The sequence below is a fragment of the Pavona decussata genome, unplaced genomic scaffold (genome assembly GCF_977016875.1).
Source record: "Pavona decussata unplaced genomic scaffold, jaPavDecu1.1 SCAFFOLD_219, whole genome shotgun sequence".
Lineage (NCBI taxonomy): Eukaryota > Metazoa > Cnidaria > Anthozoa > Scleractinia > Agariciidae > Pavona > Pavona decussata.
This window is the reverse complement of record NW_028145624.1, coordinates 1,302,095-1,327,346: the sequence shown is the minus strand read 5'-3', so window position 1 is coordinate 1,327,346 and position 25,252 is coordinate 1,302,095. Positions and strand designations below refer to the sequence as shown.

The 25,252-nt window shown below is 36.7% G+C and overlaps 2 protein-coding genes across 3 annotated transcripts; both read left to right on the top strand.

Moving 5' to 3' along the window:
• On the top strand, positions 1–10,317 carry LOC146459431 (myeloid differentiation primary response protein MyD88-like). Of its 2 annotated transcripts, XR_014857946.1 has the most exons (8): positions 1–114; positions 2,318–2,544; positions 3,185–3,472; positions 3,774–3,821; positions 5,024–5,047; positions 5,864–6,139; positions 7,511–9,549; positions 9,789–10,317. XR_014857946.1 is itself a non-coding variant. In XM_085089597.1 (7 exons), exons 2-7 carry the CDS (start codon positions 2,319–2,321, stop codon positions 7,669–7,671), a joined length of 1,023 nt encoding a protein of 340 aa, XP_084945723.1. In that variant the 5' UTR covers positions 1–114; position 2,318; the 3' UTR covers positions 7,672–10,317. The 2 variants fall into 2 exon arrangements, 1 of the variants encoding a protein (XP_084945723.1); XM_085089597.1 differs by having other exon boundaries at positions 7,511–10,317.
• Positions 10,318–12,653: 2,336 nt separating this feature from the next.
• LOC146459430 (3-hydroxyisobutyryl-CoA hydrolase, mitochondrial-like) lies at positions 12,654–24,757 on the top strand. The gene is made up of 17 exons (XM_085089418.1): positions 12,654–12,737; positions 13,961–14,009; positions 15,141–15,167; positions 15,724–15,840; positions 16,995–17,079; positions 17,171–17,251; positions 18,022–18,074; positions 18,669–18,747; positions 18,985–19,062; positions 19,531–19,598; positions 20,345–20,431; positions 20,638–20,693; positions 20,863–20,944; positions 22,329–22,343; positions 22,720–22,824; positions 23,763–23,796; positions 24,372–24,757. The coding sequence occupies exons 1-17, from the start codon at positions 12,712–12,714 to the stop codon at positions 24,485–24,487; spliced, it is 1,158 nt and encodes a 385-aa protein (XP_084945544.1). The 5' UTR covers positions 12,654–12,711; the 3' UTR covers positions 24,488–24,757.
• The last annotated feature ends 495 nt before the right edge of the window (positions 24,758–25,252 follow it).

The following is a 25,252-nucleotide window of genomic DNA, read 5'->3' as shown; positions in this document are numbered from 1 at the left end:
TGACGTTCCTTACGTCATATACGCCCTCGCGGTCAGTTTCCTGGTTTTGGAAAAGTAAGGTTTCTGCGAACGGCGTTTCGAATGTGGTTATTCTGTTGGGCCTTGTGCGGCCAAGTAAGTATGCACAAGTAGCAAGATACTCTCTAAACGTTAGCTTATACATTTATCTGTTTAAACAGGGGGTGGCTTCTTTTTATTTGGGTTATTACCGAGATCGCTAAGGACTGTGCTTATGATAGCAAATTTTTGCGTTATGTTTAACCCGCACTGGATAGTTCGTATTAAGTTAAGTTTTACGCCACGATTTGAAGTTAAAAAATCGCTACGCAACCTCAAGTTAAGTTCGTTTTAAGTCCATGCCAAAATGCATCAGAAGTTGGCGTCAATCGCTTACGCCGAAGATCTTCGGTGTGGATCTATAGCTACGTCACATAAGCTTACATGTTTTCCAGTATGGATTTAAGCTTAGTCTCCTTAGGTATACAGTGTACCACAGCTCACTGGGAAACTACCTCCTAGTGTACATAATAGCGTATTGAAGTACAGGCTTGACTCGACGTACTCTCACATGACACCTTTTGTGACGTCCTGTGAACAATATTGTTTTTCCTCAATGAAGTTACACAGAGTAGTCGTCGGCAGCTGTAGCTAAATAAATATCTTCCTGATCGAATCTTATCCAAACACACTAGTAATACAGAAGTCAAACACTTCCTTTAATGAAGTTGATCACAATTTCATGGGCATCTTTCAGCTATATGGGATTTATACTCATAATTTAGATGCCAGTACACTATGTGCCAATTCACAAGGACCTTTTCAAACATGCTCTGTGTTTTAGTGAATTTGAATTGGTTGAATTGATTGTCATTGTAATACGCAAATGAAACGCTTTTTGTGTGAAAGAGTTGGGCCCAGATCAAACGCAAAACTCAAATTTTCAGCCCTTCAACCGCCCCCCTCCCCCTCCCCAGTTTTGCAGACAAATTTGGAACAGAACTGGGCTACGGAAAATGTTTAACTCAAGGTGTTTCATCCCCATACATCAGTATTCTTTTAATGTTGATTTTGTAACTGTCAAGGAGGCTGAATAATGAGAGAAAACCTGGAAAAGGTGCATGCTTAAGAAGGCTCACAGCAGTTTTTCTGGACTTGGGGTGGAAGTTTTGAAAGTACAATCTCGCATACAAGATAAACTTTAATCTCCTTCATACTAAATCATCATTTCAACATATGATCAAGGTTATTTTTTCATCGTTTCCAAGCAACAACTTAACATAGTAACGGTAGCAAAAAACATTGTTGATTATCTTGAAATCTAGTCAGACAGACGGTGTTCATTGTAAGTAACTTTTTGGAAAACTTAATAAACTTGAAACTCAGACACTTTTGGACGAAACTTTGGGGATTTAGACTACTTAATCTAGACAAGGTGCAGGCAAAATTAGAAAAAAATTCTGTAAGAGTGTTTTCAAGTAAATAATGGATCAATGTTTACAGGGTGATTTTGTTTATTCCCGCATTTTTACCAATATCTCTGGCAAAATAAAAGTTGACATTTTCTCGTTTCTGTTAAAAAGGTCTTTCCTCATAGCAAAACATTCTACCCCTTGCAATTTAAGAGAAAAATTTATAGGTTTTTTTTTTTTTTTGATATCTCGATTTATGCAGGGTAGAAACTTTTCCACTGATCTATGCTTTATTTTAGCTGTTTTCAAACATAACTATCTTAGGATCAAAGCAAACAGTGAAGCTCAATATCCATTTAGAATGTTTTGCTTTGAGGAAACACCTTTCAACAGAAAAAAAGAAAGTGCCAAGTTTTATTTTGCCAGAGATATTGGTGAAAAATGCAGTAATAAACAAAATCACCCCGTAAAAATTGATTCATTATTTACTTGAAAACGCTCTTACAGATTTTTTTTTCTTACTTCCCATGCAAGTTGTCAAGATTGAGTAGTTTAAATCCCTAAAGTTTGGTCAGAAACTGTCTGGCTAGATTTTGAGATATTGACAATGTTTAAATTGAGATTCGATGTGCTACTGTTACCATGGTAATAGTTGTTGTTTGAAACCGATAAGAAAATTAACTTTGATCATATGCTGAAATGATGATGTAGTATGAAGGGGATCAAAGTTTATCTTCTATGCAAGATTGTAATTTCAAAACTCCCTAAGTCCAGAAAAACTACTGCGAGCCTCCTTAAACAGCATGCAGACATAATACTTTGAGCATTAATATCTGTGATGCAGACATCACTGTAAAATGGCTATAATAGGTCTACCTCTAAATTAGTTTAATTTTTGTTTACTTAAGGATGGAAAAATCAAGGAAAGTTAGGATTTATTCAAAAGTAAAGAGATGGCGTGGAAACCAGAAAGCAAGGAAAAAGGACAGTCATAAGACTGAGCAAGATTCACCGAAGGTAGCAGATGTGGAAGTATCTTCCCCAGACAACAAGGTCCTTGATGGCAATGTTGTTAAATTACCGGAGCTACAGCAAGACACAACCCCGCCTGTGGAGAATTCACAAACACCAGAAGGTCAGTCATACATCTTGAATTGGTTTCTTGAAATGGCTGATTCCAGATTGTGGTGATTCCATAAATATTTTGTGTCAAGTGATGAATTTCACTGAAGCATCAAATGTCAATGGGCATTTTTCAAAAGTTGTGGGTGTGCAGGCAAGCGTTTCCTCTCACTCCTCTCCCCCTCCCCCTCCTCTAGTTTACTGCCCTTGTCCCAATGTGCACACAGTCAAACAACAAAACATGCACAAAACCCCAGGGAAAGGCTTGCTATGCAGGCTAGTACTAGAGTTACTGTGTTCATTATTTTAGTAAAGTCTTTTTTCTTAGTGGAGATGACGTGAACTGGCCCAACTTGTTCAAAGAGTGAATAACTTTATCCAGCGGATAAGTTGCAATCTGTCAGATAAAATCTATTAGTTGAAGTACAGTTCATCCGCCTTTGAACAGCTGGGGTCAGGTGATTAGGCAGCTAGATAAAATGATACTGTATTGTTTGTTGTGGTAGAAGGAAACTGCTTGCTCAGAGAAAACATTTGGGAAAACATTTTTTTTTTGTTTAATTGAATGATTCATGACTAATAAGCCAGAAAGGACATATGGCTTGGTAGACATGGAATGTTTGTCGTTTGACTAAAACACTTTGTGCTTTAAGGCGTAAACTCACTCAGTGATGATACGTTGATCAAAGATCTGCCCTCTGAAGCCTACAAGACTCTAGAGATACTTTTGCGACCAACGTCATTGGCAACTGGAAGAGACTATAGATTATTAGCAGACCGTCTGGGGTATTCTAATCAATGGATACAGTGGCTTCAAAGTACGCCTCAACCAGTTGTAACACTGATCAGGGAATTAAGATACAGGAAGATTACAGAGTTGATATCAGTGTTAAAGGACATGAAGAGGCTTGATGTGGTGGAAGATCTTCAGTCATGTATAGGTGATTTCCGTTTTTTCCTTTTGTTTGACTGTATACCTTACCTTCATATTGTTATTAATTTTCAGAAAAAATCAAGTGCAGTGTTTCATGTGGCAAATTTATACAACCCACAATGCTCACAAAACCGAAAACCAGCCAATTATAATAAGGAGATTTGGAAATCAAGAGAAAATGTCACAAAGTTTAAAAAATATCTTTTAGTAAAAAATATTCACGGATTTACAATAGTACGCTCTATTTTCACATTAAAGAGAATCAGTGATCTTCATTAAACTATGTTCTTGATGTTTTGTTTGGTCAGATAAAACTCATACTCGAAGGGAGATGGAAGTTCGCCAGCAAACAACTGGTATGTATACGTATGTCTGAACATATCAATGATGGTCACCAAATGAGCAGAATTTATTTTGTTAAGTTGCTGTTGTTTCTGTTCTGGGTTTTTTGTGAGCACGGGAGTTGACAGGCCATATTTTAATATACATGAAGAGGGGCCCTTATCAGATGTAACAGTAAACAAGTAACACTATTTTCTGTGGCTTGCCCCTCTGGCCTGCTAAAATTTGATACACACACAGAATGTTAATAATACCTTTAATGACATTTTGTAGTTTTTGTCACCTTTTGATTTATTTATATTTGAAAAAAAAAAAAAAATGAAGTGAGAAGTGGCAATTACATCCATGATAACATCTGACCTGTTAGTGTAAATAAGTATGGAGGCTTTTGATCACCTTTTCTCATCCCTTGCTCATTTGTTTGTCATTTTATATGGTTGAGATAATTTACTTGAAAGTACATCAAAGTCACCAAATTTGGCATCTTGGTCAACAATTTTTTTTGGGGGGGGGTTTATACAACAATTTCATGATTTCTTGAATGGATATCTTACTTGGCTTTAAAAGTTTTTTTTTTATTCGCAGGATTGATTTTTATTTACAAACGTAAATTCTAGAAAAAAGAGAAAAAGCTTAGTACATGGTAACCTGCTTACATGTATTTACACTTCTACTACTATTAACCTAATTACACACTTACTTTAGTTTCTTATCTTACATTTGTTTATCATTGCCTTTCCTAAATGCATACAGCACACACTTGCATCAGAAGCAACTCATTTACACGGTAATTGGCATTTTCAAGGTGGGATAAGCCAAGGGATGAAGGAGATAGACAATATTAAAGACATCAGGAATAGCACTATAGTAGAAACAAGAGTTTTCAGATATCTAGTAGGAATGACCATTGTTTGGGTAGAAAATTATTTGCTTCTGCTTGTACATATATGCTGTAAATTGTCTTAAGGTATTCATATTTTCAAGCTAAATGTGTGTAAAAGTTAGTAGTAAGTAAGTAAGTAAGTAAGTAAACTTTATTTGACAAGTAAGTTATTTAGGGGATTGGCAGCCGACTGGCTGATGTGGACCTACTATACACAAATGTACACAGCTGCTTTACATGGTGTATTTAATAACTGTGATGGTCTTAAATGTATTTAATTTTAGTACTATTTGCCAGCTACTCACAAATTTGTTTATTCCTTATGCCTTGTAGAAAAGCCTGAGGAGTTTTCAACTCGTGAGTATAATTTTGTTTGGTAACTTAAAGTGATTATTCCATAAAATTAAGTAATTATGAGACGGCAATAATATCACTGATTACCAAATATTATTGTGTGATTACTTTTGTACATGACACTTATACTTGCTTTGTAGCAGTGATATCATGAGATACATGTCATTGTTTTGACTAGAAGGCTTGTTTGCCAGTCATGCGTCAGTATTACAAGCTGTCACTGTTTTGGTTGCCATGTTGAACAGGCAAAAATACAGTACTGGCAATAAAATTGTAGTGAAAGGCACCAATTCCCTGAGTGTTCTGGCAGTAAAGTATGTGGAGAGCTAAGCAGCATCTTTATAATCCCTTCACTGATACAAGGATGTAAGTACATCCTGTGTTACAATGACTGAATCATACATAACCTATGCACTCAGTAAAACATGAAAAACACATATAATTAAACTTTTGGAGAACACAAAAGGACTGGCGGGTAAAGAGTAACACAATTTGTGAGCCATACACAACGGTGAAACTGACTTTCTTTGCTTATGCAAACCGCCATATTGAAGGTATTGAAGGTACAATCTCTTCTGAAAACCATGTGAAACGCTTTGCATTTTTTTGCTGTAAATGGCATAGTCATGAGTACATGTAGATTAAGTGTCATGTTTTTATTTCTGTCATGTAATATGGTTTGATATGTCACCAAGGGAAAATGATTATTTCGATACTATCAACCTAAGGACCTATTTATCATAAAAGATTGCCAAAAAAGCAAACTAAGTTTAAAGTGGAGTGCACTATTTAATTTAATGCATTCGTCTTTCTTTCTAGTTCGAGAATCTTATGATGCATTTGTGTGTTACGCCAAAAATGCCAAGAAAGATAAAGAGTTTGTGGAAAAACTGATAAAAAAAATGGAAGGCTTGCCTTATAAATTAAGTCTTTGTTGGTGTGAACGTGACTTCCTTGGAGGAGGCTGCTATCACGAAGCTGTTGCAGAGACTATTAAAGAAAGATGCACTAAATTTATTGTTGTGCTATCAACAAGCTTTGATAACAGCGAGGGAGCGCTCTTTGAGTCACATGTTGCAATGAGTCTTTCACGAGGTTAGTAACTACAATAATATTATTCTGACTCATGAAATGGTCAGTGTAGCCCTAGGGTGTTTTGGCTCTGAAAATGGGTGATACAAGTATAATCCATAGTTTGTCATGCTATTCCACACACGGAAAAGTGTAGAACTAAGTAAAGAATGACAGGGGTTTTAGGGCCCTTGAAATGGGTGATATTAGAGAGATTAAGCACCACGTTTACGGCAAACGTCAAACGTGAGATTCGCGTTTATGTTTTCTTGAAAATATGAGTACATAGATGAAAATAGTACAAGATAATTCTGGCCTTTGATGCTAACTCAAAACTACTCATTTTTTCTGAGAAACTGAAAACAGCGAGCAGCAAATGAAGGATAAACATGGTCACATGGTTATTTCTGCCGTTTGCCGCTAGCGTGGTGCTTAATCTCTCTATAATCTTTAGTTTGTGCACTATTCTACGGTTGTAAACTCAGTTACTGTACGTCAAGATAAAAAACAACGGGGTTTCTTATACAGGTGAAACTAAATTACAGTTCACAGTTTTTCACACTGTTCCACACTTTCACACCAAGAGAAGTTAAGATTTTTCCAAAGTATGGAAACCCTGGATTTCCTGGCCAAAGTTGGAGACATTTTGCAGACTTCTCATTCGTCTCATAACTCAAGTTCAGAGAGTTTATTTCTTCAACGCTTCAACAAATAATGATACATCTGAATTTGTACAGTGAAAGGTGCCAAACACACTCCTATAATCTATGATTACCACTGGTTGAGTAAACATACTCTTTATGAAATCATACTATTGTAACTTAATATTTAATTTCCCTTTCACTTATATTTTCAGTAGTTGCAAGGATTTTAAAAATCCATTGTTACTTTAAGTGCCTCCACAGGTGAGGCAAGCTGTTTTGATAACTTTTTTAGTCGTCAATAACAAAAAGTTATTGATTACAAAACATCTTGTGTGAATCAAACCACTGACTACAAATGGGGAAAATAAACTCATCAACAACAAAGTAGTTTTCCTTTTCAAAAGAAAAACTACTTTAGTTGACAATAACAAACACGGCAGTTTTGTCATAGACAACTCACTTTCTCCCATCTGTGAGTGAGTCATTGATTACTAAAGTTTATTTTGAAGTGACGCAAGTGATTTTTAAAGTCATCGCACATGCATATTACTAGTAAATTTCCAGGCTCCCTCAAAACATACAGTCAGGTTATTGACAACTAAACTTTTCTTCGGTGGAGACGCATTTCTGAAGACTAAAAGTTGTCATTTCAGTTAAGTTGTTGATTGAAGAAAGTCGTCGATAACAATTTGCCTTGTCTGTTGAGGCCCTTAGACTCAGTGTGTTGCAAATGTTGTCTTTTCTCTTGCAGGAGCACAGGAGCAACGCATCATCCCGATTCTTATGGAAGAAGCTTACCGATACCAGATTCCAAAGACAATAGCACATCTTACATATCTTGATTTTCCCAGGGCAGAGGGGGACAACTTCTGGGAAAGATTAGCGAAGTCATTGGGCTGGAAATGTCAGTAGATTTTTTGCGTGAACAAGTAACAGGTCTTTAGGTTAGGGCCTTCCCCCTTTCTCAGTATTGCATTTCAGTTTCAAACATTTTACAGTTTCAGTCAGTTGACTGAAAAAGACTGTTAAAAACAGGAGAGGAGTGTTCCGTGGAAATTGCAGTTAAGGTCACAAAACCAAGATTGATTACAAACTGATTCGTGTTTTGGCATGAGTTTCTCCTAAACCAGTCAATTGGGTGAACCCACCTCTTGTTCAGCTTCATTTTTACAATAACTGTCCAAATTCCCGCGCGCTGATTGGCTCGTAGCTATTGTCTGTAAGAGAACAGACAATAAAAATGACGTCAGATGTAACGTGCGCGCTTTCTCAACGAAAAAAATAGCAATAAATTCCGCTCGTACTTTTTCCATGTTATTGTAAAAAACAAATCGACAGCAGTTTTCTATGGTCTATACTCTTATAGACCATAAAATGACGCCATAAAATGTCCAAAACTTGGCAGTGAAACCACTCGCCTGCGGCTCGTGGTTCCACTTGAGTCTTGAACATTTTTTGATGTCATTTTATGGTCTATAAGAGTATAGACCATAGAAAACTGCCGTTGATTTGTTAAATATCTACTGCTGGGAGTTGTAAAATTGCAGTACATGTGTGTTTGGGTTGAAAATGACTACCAAACGCTGTGAGTACGACAGTGGAAAATGGATGTGAAAGGGGATGGCCTTTTCAGGTACAACAAATAGTCCATCGGTATTGTTGTATTCTTACATGACCCAAAGAGTGCCTGTGCAAAGGTCCCAATTGTGAAGTTTCGTTTGGTTTTTTGTTTCCTGACAGGGCTTCAATACAAAGAAATTCCATATTAGAAGTCAAACACAGGCCCTTAAAATCAAAGTATCTTTATCGGTGCTTGACGGTGCCAGTAGATTATTTCTGAAATGTTTTGGTGTATGGAGGAAAAACCAGTCGAACATGATAAAGCCAAACCAAAGTGTTTCTGCTTTTAGGATTTGCCCAGTATGTATTTTAATAGTTTTACAAATGTCATAAGAGGATGAAATTAATGTACAAAGATATTTTAGATGTACTTAGATAATTTCACCTGAATTTGTGTTTTGTGACTTGTTTTAACTTTGGCATTTTGTTTTTCAATTTTGGCAAAATGTAGACCTTTTTTGTTGTAAAGCTTGTTAATTTAACTTGGTTCCATCTGTTTATTCATTTGTTTTTTGGAGTTTTTTAAAGTGATACGGTACAAAACTTGTACAAAGAACTATTTTTTTAAAGCTAGGTGGTGTTGGTTATTCATCAATTTATAGCTGGGACAAATTTTGTTGTGTAGTTTACCATGCCACATTATATAGGTATTTACTAGAATGTAGGCTTGAGATTTTTTTGATAATTTGACGTTTAGTACTTTAATTCATTTTATTGCCATGCAGACACCCCAGCAATGGACAGTTAGTCCTTTCTTTTAGATCCCATCCAAGTTTTGTTCAGTGAGCAGTGTTCTTAAAAAGGTCAAAAAATATAACTGCTGTTCATTCTTGGTATATTTGCACAGTTAAACCTAAAGGTGTTTTCACAAAAATTCTTTTGAATCATTTTTTTTTCCTCATTTTTGTGCACTATATTGAAGCTTGTGGAAAGTTCTGTATGCGAAGCCTTGCAGTATCAACTATTAAAACAAAAGTAGTGATTGATAAAGTTGTAAGTCACAAGTCAAAGCAGAGTGCTTTCTGACGCCATAATGTTTTACCAAGTACAAAGTGTATTATATGTGTTGATAGGGCCACAGGGTTAAGAAATAAGTTTTTGAAAAATGTAGTTGAATGACACATTTTTCTTTTGTCTTTATAGGGTGGTTTTCAGTGTAGTGTAAGTAAAGTAAGTAATAGGCCATTTTACAGTTGTGTGCTAGGTGACCTGGTCTTGGATTCTAAGCGAGGCTGTGGGTGACCTTGTTTTGATACAAACCTCACTGCTTTTCATATGTAGATCATGCTGTTCTTATGCTAACTAGTTTGCATTTACATATGAAAAGCTGTGAGGTTTGTATCAAAACAAGGTCACCCCCAGCCTCACTTCCAATTCAAGACCAGGTCACTAAGCACACAACTGTAAAGTGGCCTATTCGCGTTTGCTTTAGTTTTGCTTCACCATGCTCTATGATTGGTTGAAAAACCTGGTGCCGCTTTTGTCAACCAATCAGAAGTTAAACTCGCACGTGTTTTCCCGCCTTTGCTGTTGGTTGCATGTATTCGCTTTGAGTTCTGATTGGTTCATTGGGTAGTGATTGACAAGAGTGATTGGCTTAGTTTTGGTTTTACGACACACGATTGAAAACCACTGTAGTAGTGTAAAACAGTGCTGTTTTGTAGAGTGCCCTGTGGTCACTTTGAGGTCATACTAACAATGTGATGCTTGATAGTTATAAATACTAGTTGATAAATTTTACAGTATTTTTAGTAGAATATGCAGATTTTTATACCGTGATACCGTATCAAACTCGTAATACTTTCGCTGACTTTGTTAGTCGCTCGATGATTACAGAGCAAAGTAGACTCCAATCAGTCCTATTACCATTATATATGTATCATATTGTAACAAATTTATAGTTGGTGTGTTTCATAATAAAAGTCACCTTTGCTCTGATGTTGGTTCGTTACTAACCCGTTGTGGCGACACCGCACACTAGTCCTGTCCGTGAGAAAGCAACAATCGCAATTTCTACCATTTTTGCAAGAAAAAATCCTTGTCTTGTTATGTAGCATTGACCAGATTAATCCGATCGTTCTCAATAGGCCATTTCCGAGTTGCTGTGAACCTCACTATGAAAGCGAGGCTAAGTGCAAAACTTTTCATATGAAAATTAGCCTTGTTTGCATATGAATGAAAACTGATTTTCATAACAAAAACTTTGCACTTAACCTCGCTTTTATAATGAGGTTCAAATGAACTCGGAGAGGGTCTATTAGGTATAGTTTGCAGGACGTCATCCCACTGCACCGGCTGGTTCTTCATGAACCCTCAGGGGTAGGCTCGGTGACGCGTTTTACAAAGCGTAGCGGGGGCGGGGGGTGGAATAGACAGCCTGATGTATACAACCGTTAGCAGAAACATCGCCCTACGAGACGGAGACAAACGCGACGATACCATTCAAAGAAATTCTTCATTCAATTGGATTTCGGGCAGAATGCCTCAAAACCTAGTTCCACTGTCAAAGCCAGTCTTTTCTTCCTTTCCAGGGTTCCTTTTTGTCTCGCTAATTTGATTATTTAATATCTTTCCAAACGACGACTACGAGCTAACTAGTAGCACGAGTCAAACTCGAGTGCGAGTCGGGGTAGTACAGTAAAACCCCGCATACATGCAAGAACATGTGGATTAAGAGCACCCAGGCTGAAATTTGGTAAAAAAAGGAGCATATATATATAAGAACACATTCAGCCTGAAAATTGAAAATTGTTCTTATATATAAAAACTCTTCCCTTTTCAGTTTAATAGAACAAACAGTGTCTGTAGCTTTACTGTGGTATTGCACTAAGATCTCTGCATAAATGCTAGTAGCTTCACTTGCTTGTGCAATTTATTTTCTAATGTGTGTCTCAAGTTTAATTTTCTCTCAAAGTTATGTATTTCATCAAAGTTAGTAAATCCCTTAAATTTTTTTTTTAGACTGAAGTAAAAAATTAAGAACACTTAAGAACACTTCCAGATTTCACCTAAAATACCCGATATATAAGAACCCAACCAGCCTGAACCCCGAAAATGGGTGTTCTTGTATGCGGGTTTTTACTGTATCGTAATAACTCTGAACAGTTGGAATCGTGATGTACCACAGCACGAAATAAATTTTAGTCTGAACGTTTTGTACTGTTGTAAAGAAGTAATTTCATGGGAAACGTTTTTGAAAGTTTCTTTGTAGCATTTTGCATTGCATTTGAATCAAGCAAGCAATGCTGTGGATCATTTACTGGGTTTCCCACTTATTCATATCCATCAAGTGCTTGGACGTCTTTTGGCAAAGGCCTTTTGGACAGATCGCACTTGTTCATGATGACAGGTAGACTTTCTAAAAGCCCTTTCCTTTTCCTTTACTTCGCTTATTTTCTCGACTTCTCCGCTTAAAGAAGTCGACTTGTGGCAAGTCTAGATGACAGGTGTCACTGCGTTTTGTTTTTTCAAAGCTTGATTCAAACTCTTTCACCACTCTCGTGATTTCCGACCCCGTCACTGCAACCCAGCGCCTGACAGCTGTAGGAGCGTTCGTGAGACCTACTAATTTCGTTTTCCTGTTCTTGATTCTATTTTAAGGCGATCATTGAGAAAAGGTGTTCAGATTTCTGAACCACAAGCCTCCCTTAAACAAACTTGGCAAATACTGGCGGAGGTATATATATGTTTCTATTTCAGAATCATCACCTCTTGTGTGTAGTGGTAGCTACCTGGATAAACTGATTCGACAGGTCCAGGGCAAACAGCCGGGGTATTAGCTCAGTTCCCAGCATCTCCGAACCCCCCCTCCTCCCCCCCCCCCCCCCCGGGCTCCGAACTTGGTAAAAGCCAAAGTTGCCCTCTCTAACTGAGTAGATTACTAACTCCAATGCAGTTGAAATATAGTGAAATTGCAGTCAGGAATGGACATAATGTAATCTAAAATGTGTATGACACTGACTTGTAAAACGTTAAAAACCAAACGTTTAAAAAAACTTTAACAAGACGTTTCGGCCAAAAAATCTTCGGCCTTCGTCGGTTTAAAAAATGACAAATAAGCTAACGCTTATCTAATGGTTCACAGTATGCGCGTGCTACAATCACGACGCGTAACGAACGATCACCGCGCGAGAGAACAGATCACGTGAGTGAGCTATAAATTCCAGGAACATCGAAGCGCTGAAATCGAGACACAGCAAGTAGAGTTACATGACTGTTATGTAAGAACGCTAGTCACTGATTGGAATGCGCAGGCTCAGATGGAGATCGTGCCATCATCGTGCGGCTTGGACATCAGTGAGAATCGAGAAATAATTCTTTGGTAAAGGATCAATGTACCCGACACGCTTGATGAGCAGGTGATTTGATAAATATTATCTAGTAATCTATAAGTTAAGTCATTTGACTCATTTCCGCCAGCTTTTATTAGTATAAATTCAACCCCCAAATCATAATGAAGTCGGTGCATAATGTATAAGCTTTTAAAAAGCAAGTTTTATTGTGATTTCTCGCCCACGGAAGCAAAACCTACTGAGTTGAGTTCCATTAATTAATCCGTGTGTTCACTGATTAAGTAGGCCCCTTTGAACATGTAATATAAATTTGCTTGTTACAATTCTTCCTGTTCACACCCCTCACCCCTGCCCCTCTCCCCACCCCCCCAAACGGGTTTTTTCAGTTTTTCTCCACTCAACATCCTATACCCCAACCCCTGACTTTACATCAACTTAAAATAAACTGGTTGGTTTCAAAAGAAGGTGATAGTATATATCTCTCTCTCTTAGTCCTTTGAGCCCCCAGTGGGGCATAGGGCCGCGATAGTATATATACAAGATGCCTTTGTCCTGGGTTGTCTGGGTCATCAGCTTTCGCCTAAGGGGACCCCTGGCAAGTAGACTTTTTTACCGAGACTTACAGGGAGAGTTGATGTAGGTATGTGCGGTTCATATTCAATGTTCCATCATGATTTAATCTGGATAATTTTTTAAAACTAAAGCTTGGCACACACTAGAGGACATGTTGTGGGGACATGCTCCCTCATGTGCACTGTATGGGAGATGAGAGGTACTGAAGGCTCATGGGATAATAAATAATGCATTTTTATTTATTCATTTTTACTTTTTGGCAGGAACAGTTTGCAATAGCAGTGCACATGATGCAACATTGAAAATGTGGGCAGTCTTGTCCCCACTTTATGACGCATAAATTGAAAGATGCTGAATTTCATGCAACGTGTTCCAGAGATTAAATTTTGACCCTACAATAGCAGTTTTTCATGAAATCAGGATGTACACACTAGGCAAAAGTCCCTGCTACATGTCATTGCAACATGTCCCCTAGTTTGTGCCAAGCATTTATAAAGCAAAATCCAACTGTAATAATTATATTATTAACCCACAATGTAACATAACAAGCAGGAACGTGCTGTGTAAAATCATGGTAAATTTGATTAAATCTACTTATCTCCCAAGTTGTTTTAAATGGGTTTCCAAACTTTCAGGTTAAATTGTAAATATTACTAGTTTGAACTTACTTCTAACTTAGCGTTGATTTTGATGTTTTTCGCTTTTAACCGTTTAAGGTCAACGTCTGTTGCTTGTCGACAGCTTAGAACTTTATGCAGACATTTGGTAAGTGTTGTGTAGGTTTAAAATAGGCCTATATGTAGATAGGCTAACCTGTCAGTAGAGCTCCCATGCTTTTGAAAACAGTTGTTCTGTGTACAAGTCATAGTGGTGGATAATAAAATTAAATGATACCTTGTTATGGAAAATTAATGTTCTATGATGTTAATGCTAACTTCAATAAAATTTCACAGAAAGATCACATTATTATTTTTGTATCCATGTTTCCATCCTTATGGTTGAAAGGTAGAGACCACAGGAGATACCTTGACTATTTCCTACCAGAACTGTACATCATGAACAGCAGTAGTACATGCAAAAGTGACAGGCCAGTCCATTCTGTGATGCCATGGTCTTCGGCCTTTCACCCTCCCTAGTAGGATAACAGCTTATAGCATGACCAAAGTAATGAGCTATTGCCCTGTGATAGAGTGCAATGATGTAGTGTGAAGTTTTACAGCCATTTGTTCTCCAAGGTGTGGTATCATGTGCTACAGGAAGTTCTCCTAGCCCTTCCTGGCAGAATTGTTCATGAAAGTACATGGAAGGTCATTAACCAATCTCAAGCCTGTTGTGCCCCCAGTTGGCCTACCATTAGTCAATTTCTGTAGGCTTGCTCAGTGATCATAAAATATTATGACAAAATAAAACCCAAATTCACGACCATGATTATTTACAACATTTCTAATTTTGTGTGGAATAATCGCTATAAAACAAGTATGCATAAAACACATATCACATAATTTTAGTTAAGGTAGTGTACTGTGAAAACATACATTATGAGCACTTCAAAACATTGTAAGAATATCAGTCATACTATGAGCCACACTTTGTTCTGACAACGTTTTGATGTCATTTTTGCATTATCAGAGTTCACATGGAATTAACCTGAAATCAGGTTTTCTTTTTTTCGGGGGAATGTGAAAGTGTGGCAGTATGAGAGTCGGCGGTCGGGATAATTTTCTTCCCTTCTCCCAACTGCTGACTCTCGTGCTGCCACACTTTTGTGGTCCCCGAAAAAAAAGAATGCCTGATTGTAGGTTAACATGGAATCTATGGAATCTACATGGAATCTATTTTCTAATTATACAGTAAAAGTCTTGTGTTGTCTGATGTTTTTGTCTTCTTTTGTTTCAGAGAATGTCATCTACCAGTGCAGAAATGGTAATTCATAATTATTATTAGTCCTTAATAATTGTTATGCTGTGGCGTAATAATAATTATTATTATTTATTATTGATTTTGTTTTTGGTGTTAGCTGATTTTGTTTTGGTTTGTTTCCTAATCATTATCATAAAGTATCATCAAAAGTGATAATTTCGAACAAAGGAAACACAAGAAAAAACAAACCAGCGTTACATTTTAAGAGACCTGTGTAATTGGCCTCATCAATCTGAGATAAAATAGTCTATCCATGCAAGCCTGTTATTATGCTGATTATCAGTAAGAGTTCCTGGCAAACAGCTAATGGAATGAGCTGTATTCAGTCATATGAAGCGTCGTTAAGTTTTATTTAGTCTTAGAAACCTAGTTCCTTTTTGGTTTGTATTTACGTACAATGTAATTAACTGCACAATTACAGGGAATCATAAGTCTGTTTACAGTTCTAATAATAATATTATTTAGTATATGGTTGGTCTGGTATGAGGAGTTTAGCTGTCTTGTCACATTTGACATATGCGATGATATGCTTAAGGTTTGTTGTGTATCAATCTTTAAGGATGCAGAAGTGTTACTTGAAGTTAAAAATAGAGTTGGAGTGATCACACTGAATCGGCCAAAGGCACTGAATGCTCTTAATTTGAACATGATCAGACAAATCTACCCAGTGTTACAGGTAAGATGGAGCGGTTTTCATTTGAGTATCGTAAAACCAACCAAAGTAATTACTCTGGCCAATCATGAGAGATGTAAACAGCACAATGAACCGATCAGAACTACAAATACATGTCACCAGCAGCTCTAAGCATGGGAAAACGCATGGGAACAAATTCACATTCACATTCATGGTTTTGGTTTTGCTTCTCATTGGTTGAAACAGTGGTGTGAGTTTTATGAACCAATTCCAGAATGTAGCAAAGGAAAACCAAAGCAATCACCAAATTACTTTCGACAGTCAAGTCAATACTGCTCTTTATTAAATAGTTCCATCTGTGATCTCAGGTATCAAAGCATTGAACTTGTCAATCCCACAGTTTTGCTAGTGCTTTGGAAGAGCTGTTTGTAGACTTTGTCAGGGATTAGATGACATGACAGCCTGCTACTCCCTGCACAACAGCAAGATGGTTACAGTGAGACTGAAAAGGGCAAAAGGACTGGCAAGGGATTATGCCATACAGTTTCCTTCAGAAGTTTCCAAACAAATTTAATTAGAAAATGTCCCACTAATTTTATGATTTGATTAAAGATGGTGTTCATGCATGAAAATGACTTGTTTCCTATCTTCAAGAATTGATTACTCACATTTCCAAAAGCGTTTCATGTTAGCAATTGCATTGTTCTGTCTTGTTTGATTGCCTTAGGTACCCTCTCAGTTTCCCGTAAGGTTTAAATTTGCCACATGAATTGAAATAATTTGCTCTCAATGCATTACAAAACCATTGAATACATAATGTAAGCCAATCTTGCAATAATAATATTATGACTGATTAAATTAAAGTTTTGAGGGATTATCTCATACTAAACAAAAAATAATTAAAAAGTATTCCTTGAGCTAGAACACACTAGCACATTGCAGGGCCACACTACACCACATGGCTGTCATTTTGTTTTGATCCAAATGTTGGATTAAGCTTCACACCCATCACATACTAATGCAGTTACTTTGTGGGTAAAATGAACCTACAACGGTCAAGATCACCTCTGACATCAAGTTCCAAACAGGTGTTTTGGGTTACAGCCCTTTATGACTGCTAGATCCCTTACACCATATTGAAAAGAATGAAGTGAACAAAACATACCGGTATTTTTATTTGATTATAAATTTTGCAGAAATGGGATGTTGATCCAGGTGTGAATTTAGTGCTGATTAAAGGAACAGGGGACCGTGCCTTCTGTGCTGGAGGAGATGTACGAGGTGAAATAGTACTTACAGTTAACATATTTCATTCATGTGCAGATGCGTGTATTCTAAGTCTGTTTATAATTCTGTCAATTGAACTTTTCAGCTGTTGCTGAAGCTGGACAAAAAGGGGATGACCTTACAAAGGTGTTCTTCAAAGAGGAATACATGTTAAATCATACCATAGGTGAGCGATGAAGAGTTGCGTGTTACATCATAAGAGTGCATTTTTATTTTAATTATTGAGCTTTGGAATAAGACTTACGTATCAGTAAAATCTAAGAGTAGCTATCCCCCCCTCCCCCGCACTGAGGCAAACCCCTGAGCATTTGACTCTTTTGAACATTTTGGCCACTGTGTTGTTGGTTTACACACTCAGTCAAATGCCCCATCGGTGGCTAGGACTTCATAGAGTATTGAATTCCCCACACTCTAGGTAAGGAGGTATTAAGCCAACTCTTTATTTCCCATGTTTCAGACCTTTTAGAACTACAATGGAACCCCACTCCACAGACCCCCAGTCAACATGGACACTCGGATATTACAGACAGTTTCCTTTGTCCCAATGAAAAGCTCATTTATTTTCTCTAAAATTAACCTGCTTTACACGGCCACTGGTTAATATGGACAACGGACACTTTTCTGTGTCCCGAGTGACAAATAATAATACTCAGCCATTCCCCAAAGGTAACTGCTTAATACAGGTTCAACTGTAGTGAAAAAAGAACCCTGAGATGCCAAACAGGAATTTATATTTACACAGGACTGGAAAGTTACACCAAACCAATGACTGTTTTAAAATTACAGTTCTGTAACTGTAGTTAGTGTGTAGATAACACCAGTCTGTTTTAACTTTTTCTGCTTCATGTACAGGGTAACTGTTGTTTATTAACTTTGTGGAATATAACAACTGAAGTTGTTGCAGCTTTGTAATTTTGTTGTTGTGTTCATTGTCAGGCATGTTGCTAACTCCTTATGTGGCACTGATCAATGGAATAACTATGGGAGGGGTGAGTGAAACACTTATCTGTTAAATTACCGCAGCCAGAGCAACAGGACACGCTGCTGTGTTGGGTATCCTGTCAGATTGTTCTACAGTGACGTCAAATCGTTCCACAAAAAAGTCAGATTGTTACACTTAAAAATAGCCAGATAAAAACTCAATAAAATCAATAAAAAAAATCAATAAAATTTGATCACTCCATGAGTGAAGTCTCTGAGTACTGCTCACATGATCAATCAGAAGGATGATCTCTTCACGGGATCGATAGAGTATCTGTATTGATTTCACTGCACTGACCATGGAACAATCTGACCATAAACCCTGTGTTGCTGTTCTAATATTATTCAGTCACTTTTATTCAAATTTATCTAGGTTTAATTAATATACATGCCAAATATGCATCACTTTAATGCATATTTTTACACATTCTCACTAATTAAATTAGCATGTATGAGTAAAAAGTATAGTAATTTAATATTTAGTGAATAAAATTAGTTTTTAGAAGAGATATTCCAAGTTTTGTTTGTATTGCAGTGAAACTCAGACTCAGGCCAAATTTTTTTCCACTCTAATACTAATTGAATATTTTAATATATTCCAGGGCGTTGGTTTATCTGTCCATGGGCGATTCAGAGTTGCCACAGAACGTACATTGTTTGCTATGCCAGAAACAGCTATAGGTATGACAATTAAAATATTGTGCATAATGAAATTTACTGCTTTCTAGGAAGCATCTGTATTAAAGAGATTGTTATCAATATGCACTGTGTCAGAGTGCTGTGCAAATTATTTTAAGTTACCAAATTATAAAGCACAGGTCTTTAAAACTTTTGACAGTCTGATATTCACGCCACCGTTTGATGGAACTGAACCACTTATTTAGTATACATGTGTGTATCAATTTCCTCTCTTGTCAGGTCTCTTTCCCGATGTTGGTGGTGGATATGCGTTACCCAGAATGAAAGGCAAATTAGGTATCTTTCTAGCACTTACAGGTGAGATGCAGGTTTAAGAAATTACTGCTTTTGAATAATACTGAGGAATTTTGCACTGATTGAAGCAACATGTGATGTGATGCCTCGTAAGTTTGTTATGGCCTTTGTTGTAAAGGATTTAATTTGTTCCCCCTTTATGCTAAATTTTAATAGCCAGATCTAGGGAAGGGGTCTGGAGGGTCTCTTTATTCAAAGTATATTGGTCCTGAAGGGCCAGAAAGGTCTTCCTTACCCCTCCCCCCCCCCTCCCACACACATTGTACACCTGACTCTGTACCCACAATCATATATGACAGTTTGGAGACACCATGGCTAGTCTTCACTTCCGCCTCTCTTCTCTTCCAGAGTGTAAAAGCTGCGTAGTGTTATATCCATTTGTTTGCACTAACTTAAAAGTGATATTTGTGAAATTTTGTACAATTCTAGTCAGAGGAAATTGATGTTAATTATCTAATTTATAAATTTCAGGTCACAGGTTAAAAGGTCATGATGTCAAGCATGCAGGGGTGGCTACACATTTTGTCACCAGTGAAAAGGTGATTGCAGATAAATACTTGAGTTTCAAATAATATTGAAGGGCTGGGGACATATTGAGGTTGATTTTCACTTTTGCTCACTGACAGATTTTTAACACCAGCACCATAAGGTTTTAGCGAAAATTCTGTAACTATGTAAGGGTAGATGTTCCTTTACAATGTGTGTTGTTCAACACCCTTTCTGTAATGTTTTAATTCACAAAGAATACTGTGTAATTATTTCTCCTGTTTTCATTTTAACAAGGTTTTACTGAAGACAAAGCCAGACTGCCGAAAATGTGCCTTTTCAGTGGAAGGAATTTTTCTTAAACATTATGGCCAAAACAGCCCTGGGGTCGGTGGGAAGGGGTGAAATTCATCAGCCCAATATGTTAAAAAAAGAGAAAAACTACCTGAAAATCTGACATTGGACAATAACCTGAATACTCCCAGCTCTTTCATTATTGATAGTTTTATCGACGGAGATAAAATTATACTAACTTATAAACCTTTTCCCTTACTGTTTACCTTATAAAAATGTTATTATATTTATATTGAAAGATTGTTAGTGGACATGCAGAACACTACAACTTCATTTAAACATTCTGGTTAGAAAATTTGAGATGATCAAAAGCTAAATAATTAATCCGGACAGAATGTTTGTTAATAAGTTGTAACAAGTAAAGCACTTAACTTTGATTTTTGTTAATAATGGATTATTTAGTAAATTTGTTTGATGATTTTAATTATTCCTGTTTAATTTAAAGCTAGCAGATCTGGAGTCATCTCTTCTTAGTCTTGCTGATCCTCAGTTAAACAGTGTTGAGCAAGTGTTAAATGATTATGACAAGCAAGTAAGAGCTTTTACTTTGTAATCTGACAAGATAGCTTATATGTATTGAAACAAATTATTAGTGCAAATGGGCAACAGCAGAAATTGTGCCTGCATCATCACCTGTCTTAGGGAGTTAGTGAATAACATATAGTGTATACGGACTGAAATATTAAAATTCCAACGTGTGCTGGCTTATTAAAAAACTTTGTCACCATCTCTTTGCAGTGCTGTGATGGACAGAAAGAGTTTGTACTAGAAAAATTTGCACACCAGATAAACAGGTAACTAATATACTATTATGCACTTAACGTTCAAAATTTATTAAAGTAATGAAAAATAAAAATATATTTGAAGTACTTTCTGTTGATTACATGAGAGCAAATACCTAATCACTGAACCAACACCTTTTACATTCAGTTTCTTATGGAATCCACAAAATCTTTGTTTTAGCTGTTTTGATAAACCAACTATGGAGGACATTTTAAAGGCATTACAGGAGGATGGTTCAGAGTGGGCTTTACAGCAAATTGAGGTGAATGAATGTTTTTTTTTTTAATGATTAGGTAGTCGCAATGAACCACCTAGGATATTTAATTACATTTAAGGACGGTGCCTACTAATACCGAAGTATTTTTGTGCGGTTTATGACTATGCGGGAAAAGCAGATCTCAGCAAGGCCTATTGGAATCCAAAAAGAAAATTGGGGGTAACCACGCATTTTTTAGAGATAATTAAGCAATAATATCTCTAAAAACCGCCAAAATATAAAGCAATGTATGGGATTTTTTCCTAAATTGAAGCTTAATTATCTCTGAAAAATGCATGGTTACCCCCAATTTTCTTTTGAGATACCAAAAGCATTTAATAAGTTCTGCTTTCTCTGCATAGTTTTAAACCGCGCAAAAATATCCCTGTATTAGTGCGCACTACCCATAGGAAACCCGACTATCTCTAGATGCGCAGAACGTATGCGCAGTAACAATAGTAGGCACCGTCCTTAATTTTTTTTTATTTCTAAGGTGGTGTTATTTGATATGGGGTCATATTTATTAGAGAGAAAAGAGTACAAAACGTTTTTTAAATTTTAGTTCTCATTGGTCCAAGGCGCACATTAGTCTCCTTTTATTTTATCTGCTTCATCAATACTTTTTATAGACAAGGGTTCCATAGTTAAACTGAATTATTTTGTATCTCCTATTCTTGGAACAGACATTTATTGGATACATTAAGGTGTTTATAATAGCGGGTTGGGCATTTATCACAAAATACCTAAAATTGTTGGACAGGTGCATAGTTTACTGTATTCTCAATGATCCATCACCGTAAATCAAAATAAATTCCCAACACTGTAAAAATGGTCAGAGGTTTGGGGCGACTCCCATATAAAAATGGCAGCAGTGATCATCATACCTTTTCTTAAAAAGGAGGTGGGAAATTTGTGGATTGGTACTCGGGAGAGGGGCAAGGACGACTGCATAACAGCATTGGGTTGGGAGTTGAGGGTTGAAGGGTGTCAGAAAGGCTGATAGTGACTTGGAGAAGGACTGTCGAGAAAGAATAGGACAAGGCAGAGTGAATAAGCTGAAATATGGCACAAAGCAGGGCAGGTTGGACTGACACCATGACGGCCTTATGCATCTTCTGGTGTGGAGAGTGATGATGATGACAATGACTGGTTAGAGGGCAAGTTCCAAAAGTCTAAAATACCACTGTTTGAGTTGTAGCACCACCTTGTGGGGTATTAAGCTGAGACATGACAGAAACTATTTATCAATGACCCCACCCCCTGTGAAAACACAGTCACAGCAAACACAAAGCAAAGCCAGTCTTACCAGAATAAGTTGGACTGTTAACTTTAGATTAAAAAGAATTAAATTAGTAATTCTTTTTTCTTAATTTTATTTTAATGTTTTTAGACCTTGAATAAAATGGTAAGTACATGCAATTTGGTGTTGATTGAGTGGTTTGTTACCAATGCTTTTAATCAAGTAATTTTGCTAATGTTATTGTCTGTGACATAACTATTACATTTAGTTGGAGGCAAAAGATTTTAACAAGACTAATATGTTAAGATTTAAACTTGTTTTACCCACAGTTTTTCACCCATAATTGCAACTTCCCCAAACAGAGCCTGATTGCTGGTTATAGTGGGCCATTAAAATAATATATAACCTCAGGAGTTCTGATAACCTTTGCTGATATAACTTTGTTATCATCCATCGTATTATCATATGCTGAATATTACATTACGGTCATCTCTAGTACTCTGCAGTCACTGTCGATAAAACTTTCTTTGTCTTTTTCTAGTCTCCCACATCCTTGAAAATAACATTAAGACAGTTGCAAGAAGGAGGTTCCTTAAGTCTTGCAGATTGTTTAAAGATGGAATACAGATTAACTCAGAGATGCATGGTAAGGAAATAAATGAAAAAAAAGAAAGAAAAAGAAAAGGAAAAATCAGATTCTAAGAAGAACATCAAGAATTATATAACTTTTAAAGAAACCACTATGCTGTTTTGTGGGCAAATGTTTCAGTTTATTATTACTAGACCTTGTTCATAAATGGCACATAAATTGTTCTTTTATTTTCATGAAACTTAACTGTACTAGCCTTGTTAGCATGTGCAAAATTCAATAGAACTTTTACTCTACAATGAGGTTAGTAGGGGCTAATTACATATTGGCTGCCATTTATGAAAAAGGTCCAAAAAGATGTTAGAAAAAGCTGCATAACTGTGAATAATTTTTACCTCTGGTATTGCAGTTGTATCTTTTAAAACTGATTAGATGGTTTTTGACAAAACCAGAACACGTCTTGTTCAAGGTAAAACTGAAAATAACCATGTCTTGCTCCAAAGTGAATTAATTTTCAATAATTGATAATATTGTTCCAAACTAAATTCTCAATAATTGTTGTACTCCTGACATAATTAAAGAATAGAAGGTACCCTTTATTCCATAACTCCATTACAGTAATAACTGCTGAAAGATGTCTTCCAAAATAAAAACCGTTGTTTGTTTCCCTAAAATTTGTTGTTTCTCCTGCTATCAAGTCCCACAGAGAAGAAATAGAAATTGACCACAAACTGAGGACATTAAACACCGTCCTGTGAATAAATTCTACACTAGCCTAAGTAAGCATAGAGGCCTATAGCTGAGAATTAACTCATTTTAAGAAAAAAGTCTGCCATACCGATCTAACCACCAATAAATATCTTGGGTTAGAGCCACACTAGCCCCCTCCCCCCCCCCCTCCCCATAGTCATTTCTTAAAAATGACTGTGTGGAAGACTATTGCCAAACAGAAAGGTAGTTAAAATAAGAAATATATATATTTTATTTATTTTCAGGCGGATAATGATTTTTATGAAGGAATAAGAGCAGGTATGAATTGTAGGTTTATTTCATTTTTGTATAAACATTTGGAATTTTAAGCTATTCAGTTACTGTCAGGATAACAAGACACTTGGTTGATGCTCCACCTATCTCCAAGAAAAGATCAAATTGGAAAAAAGGTGTGAATGAATTGGGGTACATCTTTGTGTCAACAGTATTCATTATATTGATGCCCACCTGTACGTAGGTCGTGGTATAAAAAAAGCCTTGTCAGTTCAGTTTAGTCTCAATTTCCGCTACTCTCTCTGGTCTGGTCTTTTCCTCCAATAGGCCAGTTCCAAAGTGCTTGAACCTCATTACGAAAGCGAGGCTTAGTGTAAAGCTTTTCATCTGAAACTCAGTATTATTTGCACATGAATGAAAATTAATTTTCATAATAAAAACTATGCACAAAGCCTCACTTTCATAATGACGTTCAAAGCAACTCAGAAATGGTCTAGTACTGCCTTCAGGAGATGTCAGCACAAATTCAGCTCCCTCAGCATAGCTGTATTCTTACAAATAATTAACTTATTTGCCGCATTCTGAAAACTACTCTTTATTCTTGTCATTTTGTCTTTCAGTTTTAATAGACAAAGATAACAGTCCTAAATGGAATCCCAGTTCTTTGAGTGGCGTGTCAAAGGAAACGGTGGATCACTACTTTGAAACATTAGGAGACAGAGAACTTGTACTTTAGTAATATTAGACGTTCAGTGCTTTTCATCAAACATGGTGTTAACAGAATCAAGAGACTCACGTCTCCTTGTTTCTTTGACTTGGACTTGGAGATTAAGAATGAGAGGGATTGGGTTACCAAACAAATAAAAATTTGAAGGAGTATTGCACAGGTCTTGTGACAAGCTGGATTGGATGTTTTTTAAAAGGCAAAATATTGTAAGGTATCCAGTGGGGTGCAATGGGTGGTTTCTCAGGTTGTCTAAATTCTAAATAAAATTGAAAAATCTTTTTTTACCTCATTGGTTTCATTAAGTTTATTATTTAAATTGTTTAAGCTGCATCCTATAGAAATCAAGTTATGCAACTATCAATTCAGAACTTCAACACCTCTCCCCCCACCCGGTATTTGAACTTTTTTCAAATTCCCGCACCACAAGCGCCAAGTTTGACAGTTGAATGCCCCTTCCAAAAACAAAATAATGTTCCATTTTAGGGTATAGACTATTTATTTTGGATTGTTGGAGGCCAGTTAATTTACAAGCTTTTAACTATGAAACTTTGCACTTGTTGGGTGGGAATTTATTTGACCATTCAGGCTATAGAATTTGTACTGAAATCATGACACTCAGGTTTTTGTACATGCCCCTTTTTCACAGAGGCATAATTTTCCCCCTTTGAATTTGTTTGTGGATCAGGAACACTAAAGAGCTCGTTGAAAGAAAGGCACCAACTTGACTGTCCAGGTTCAGACTCCCCACCCCACTCAGGTAAAGTTCAAATCCCC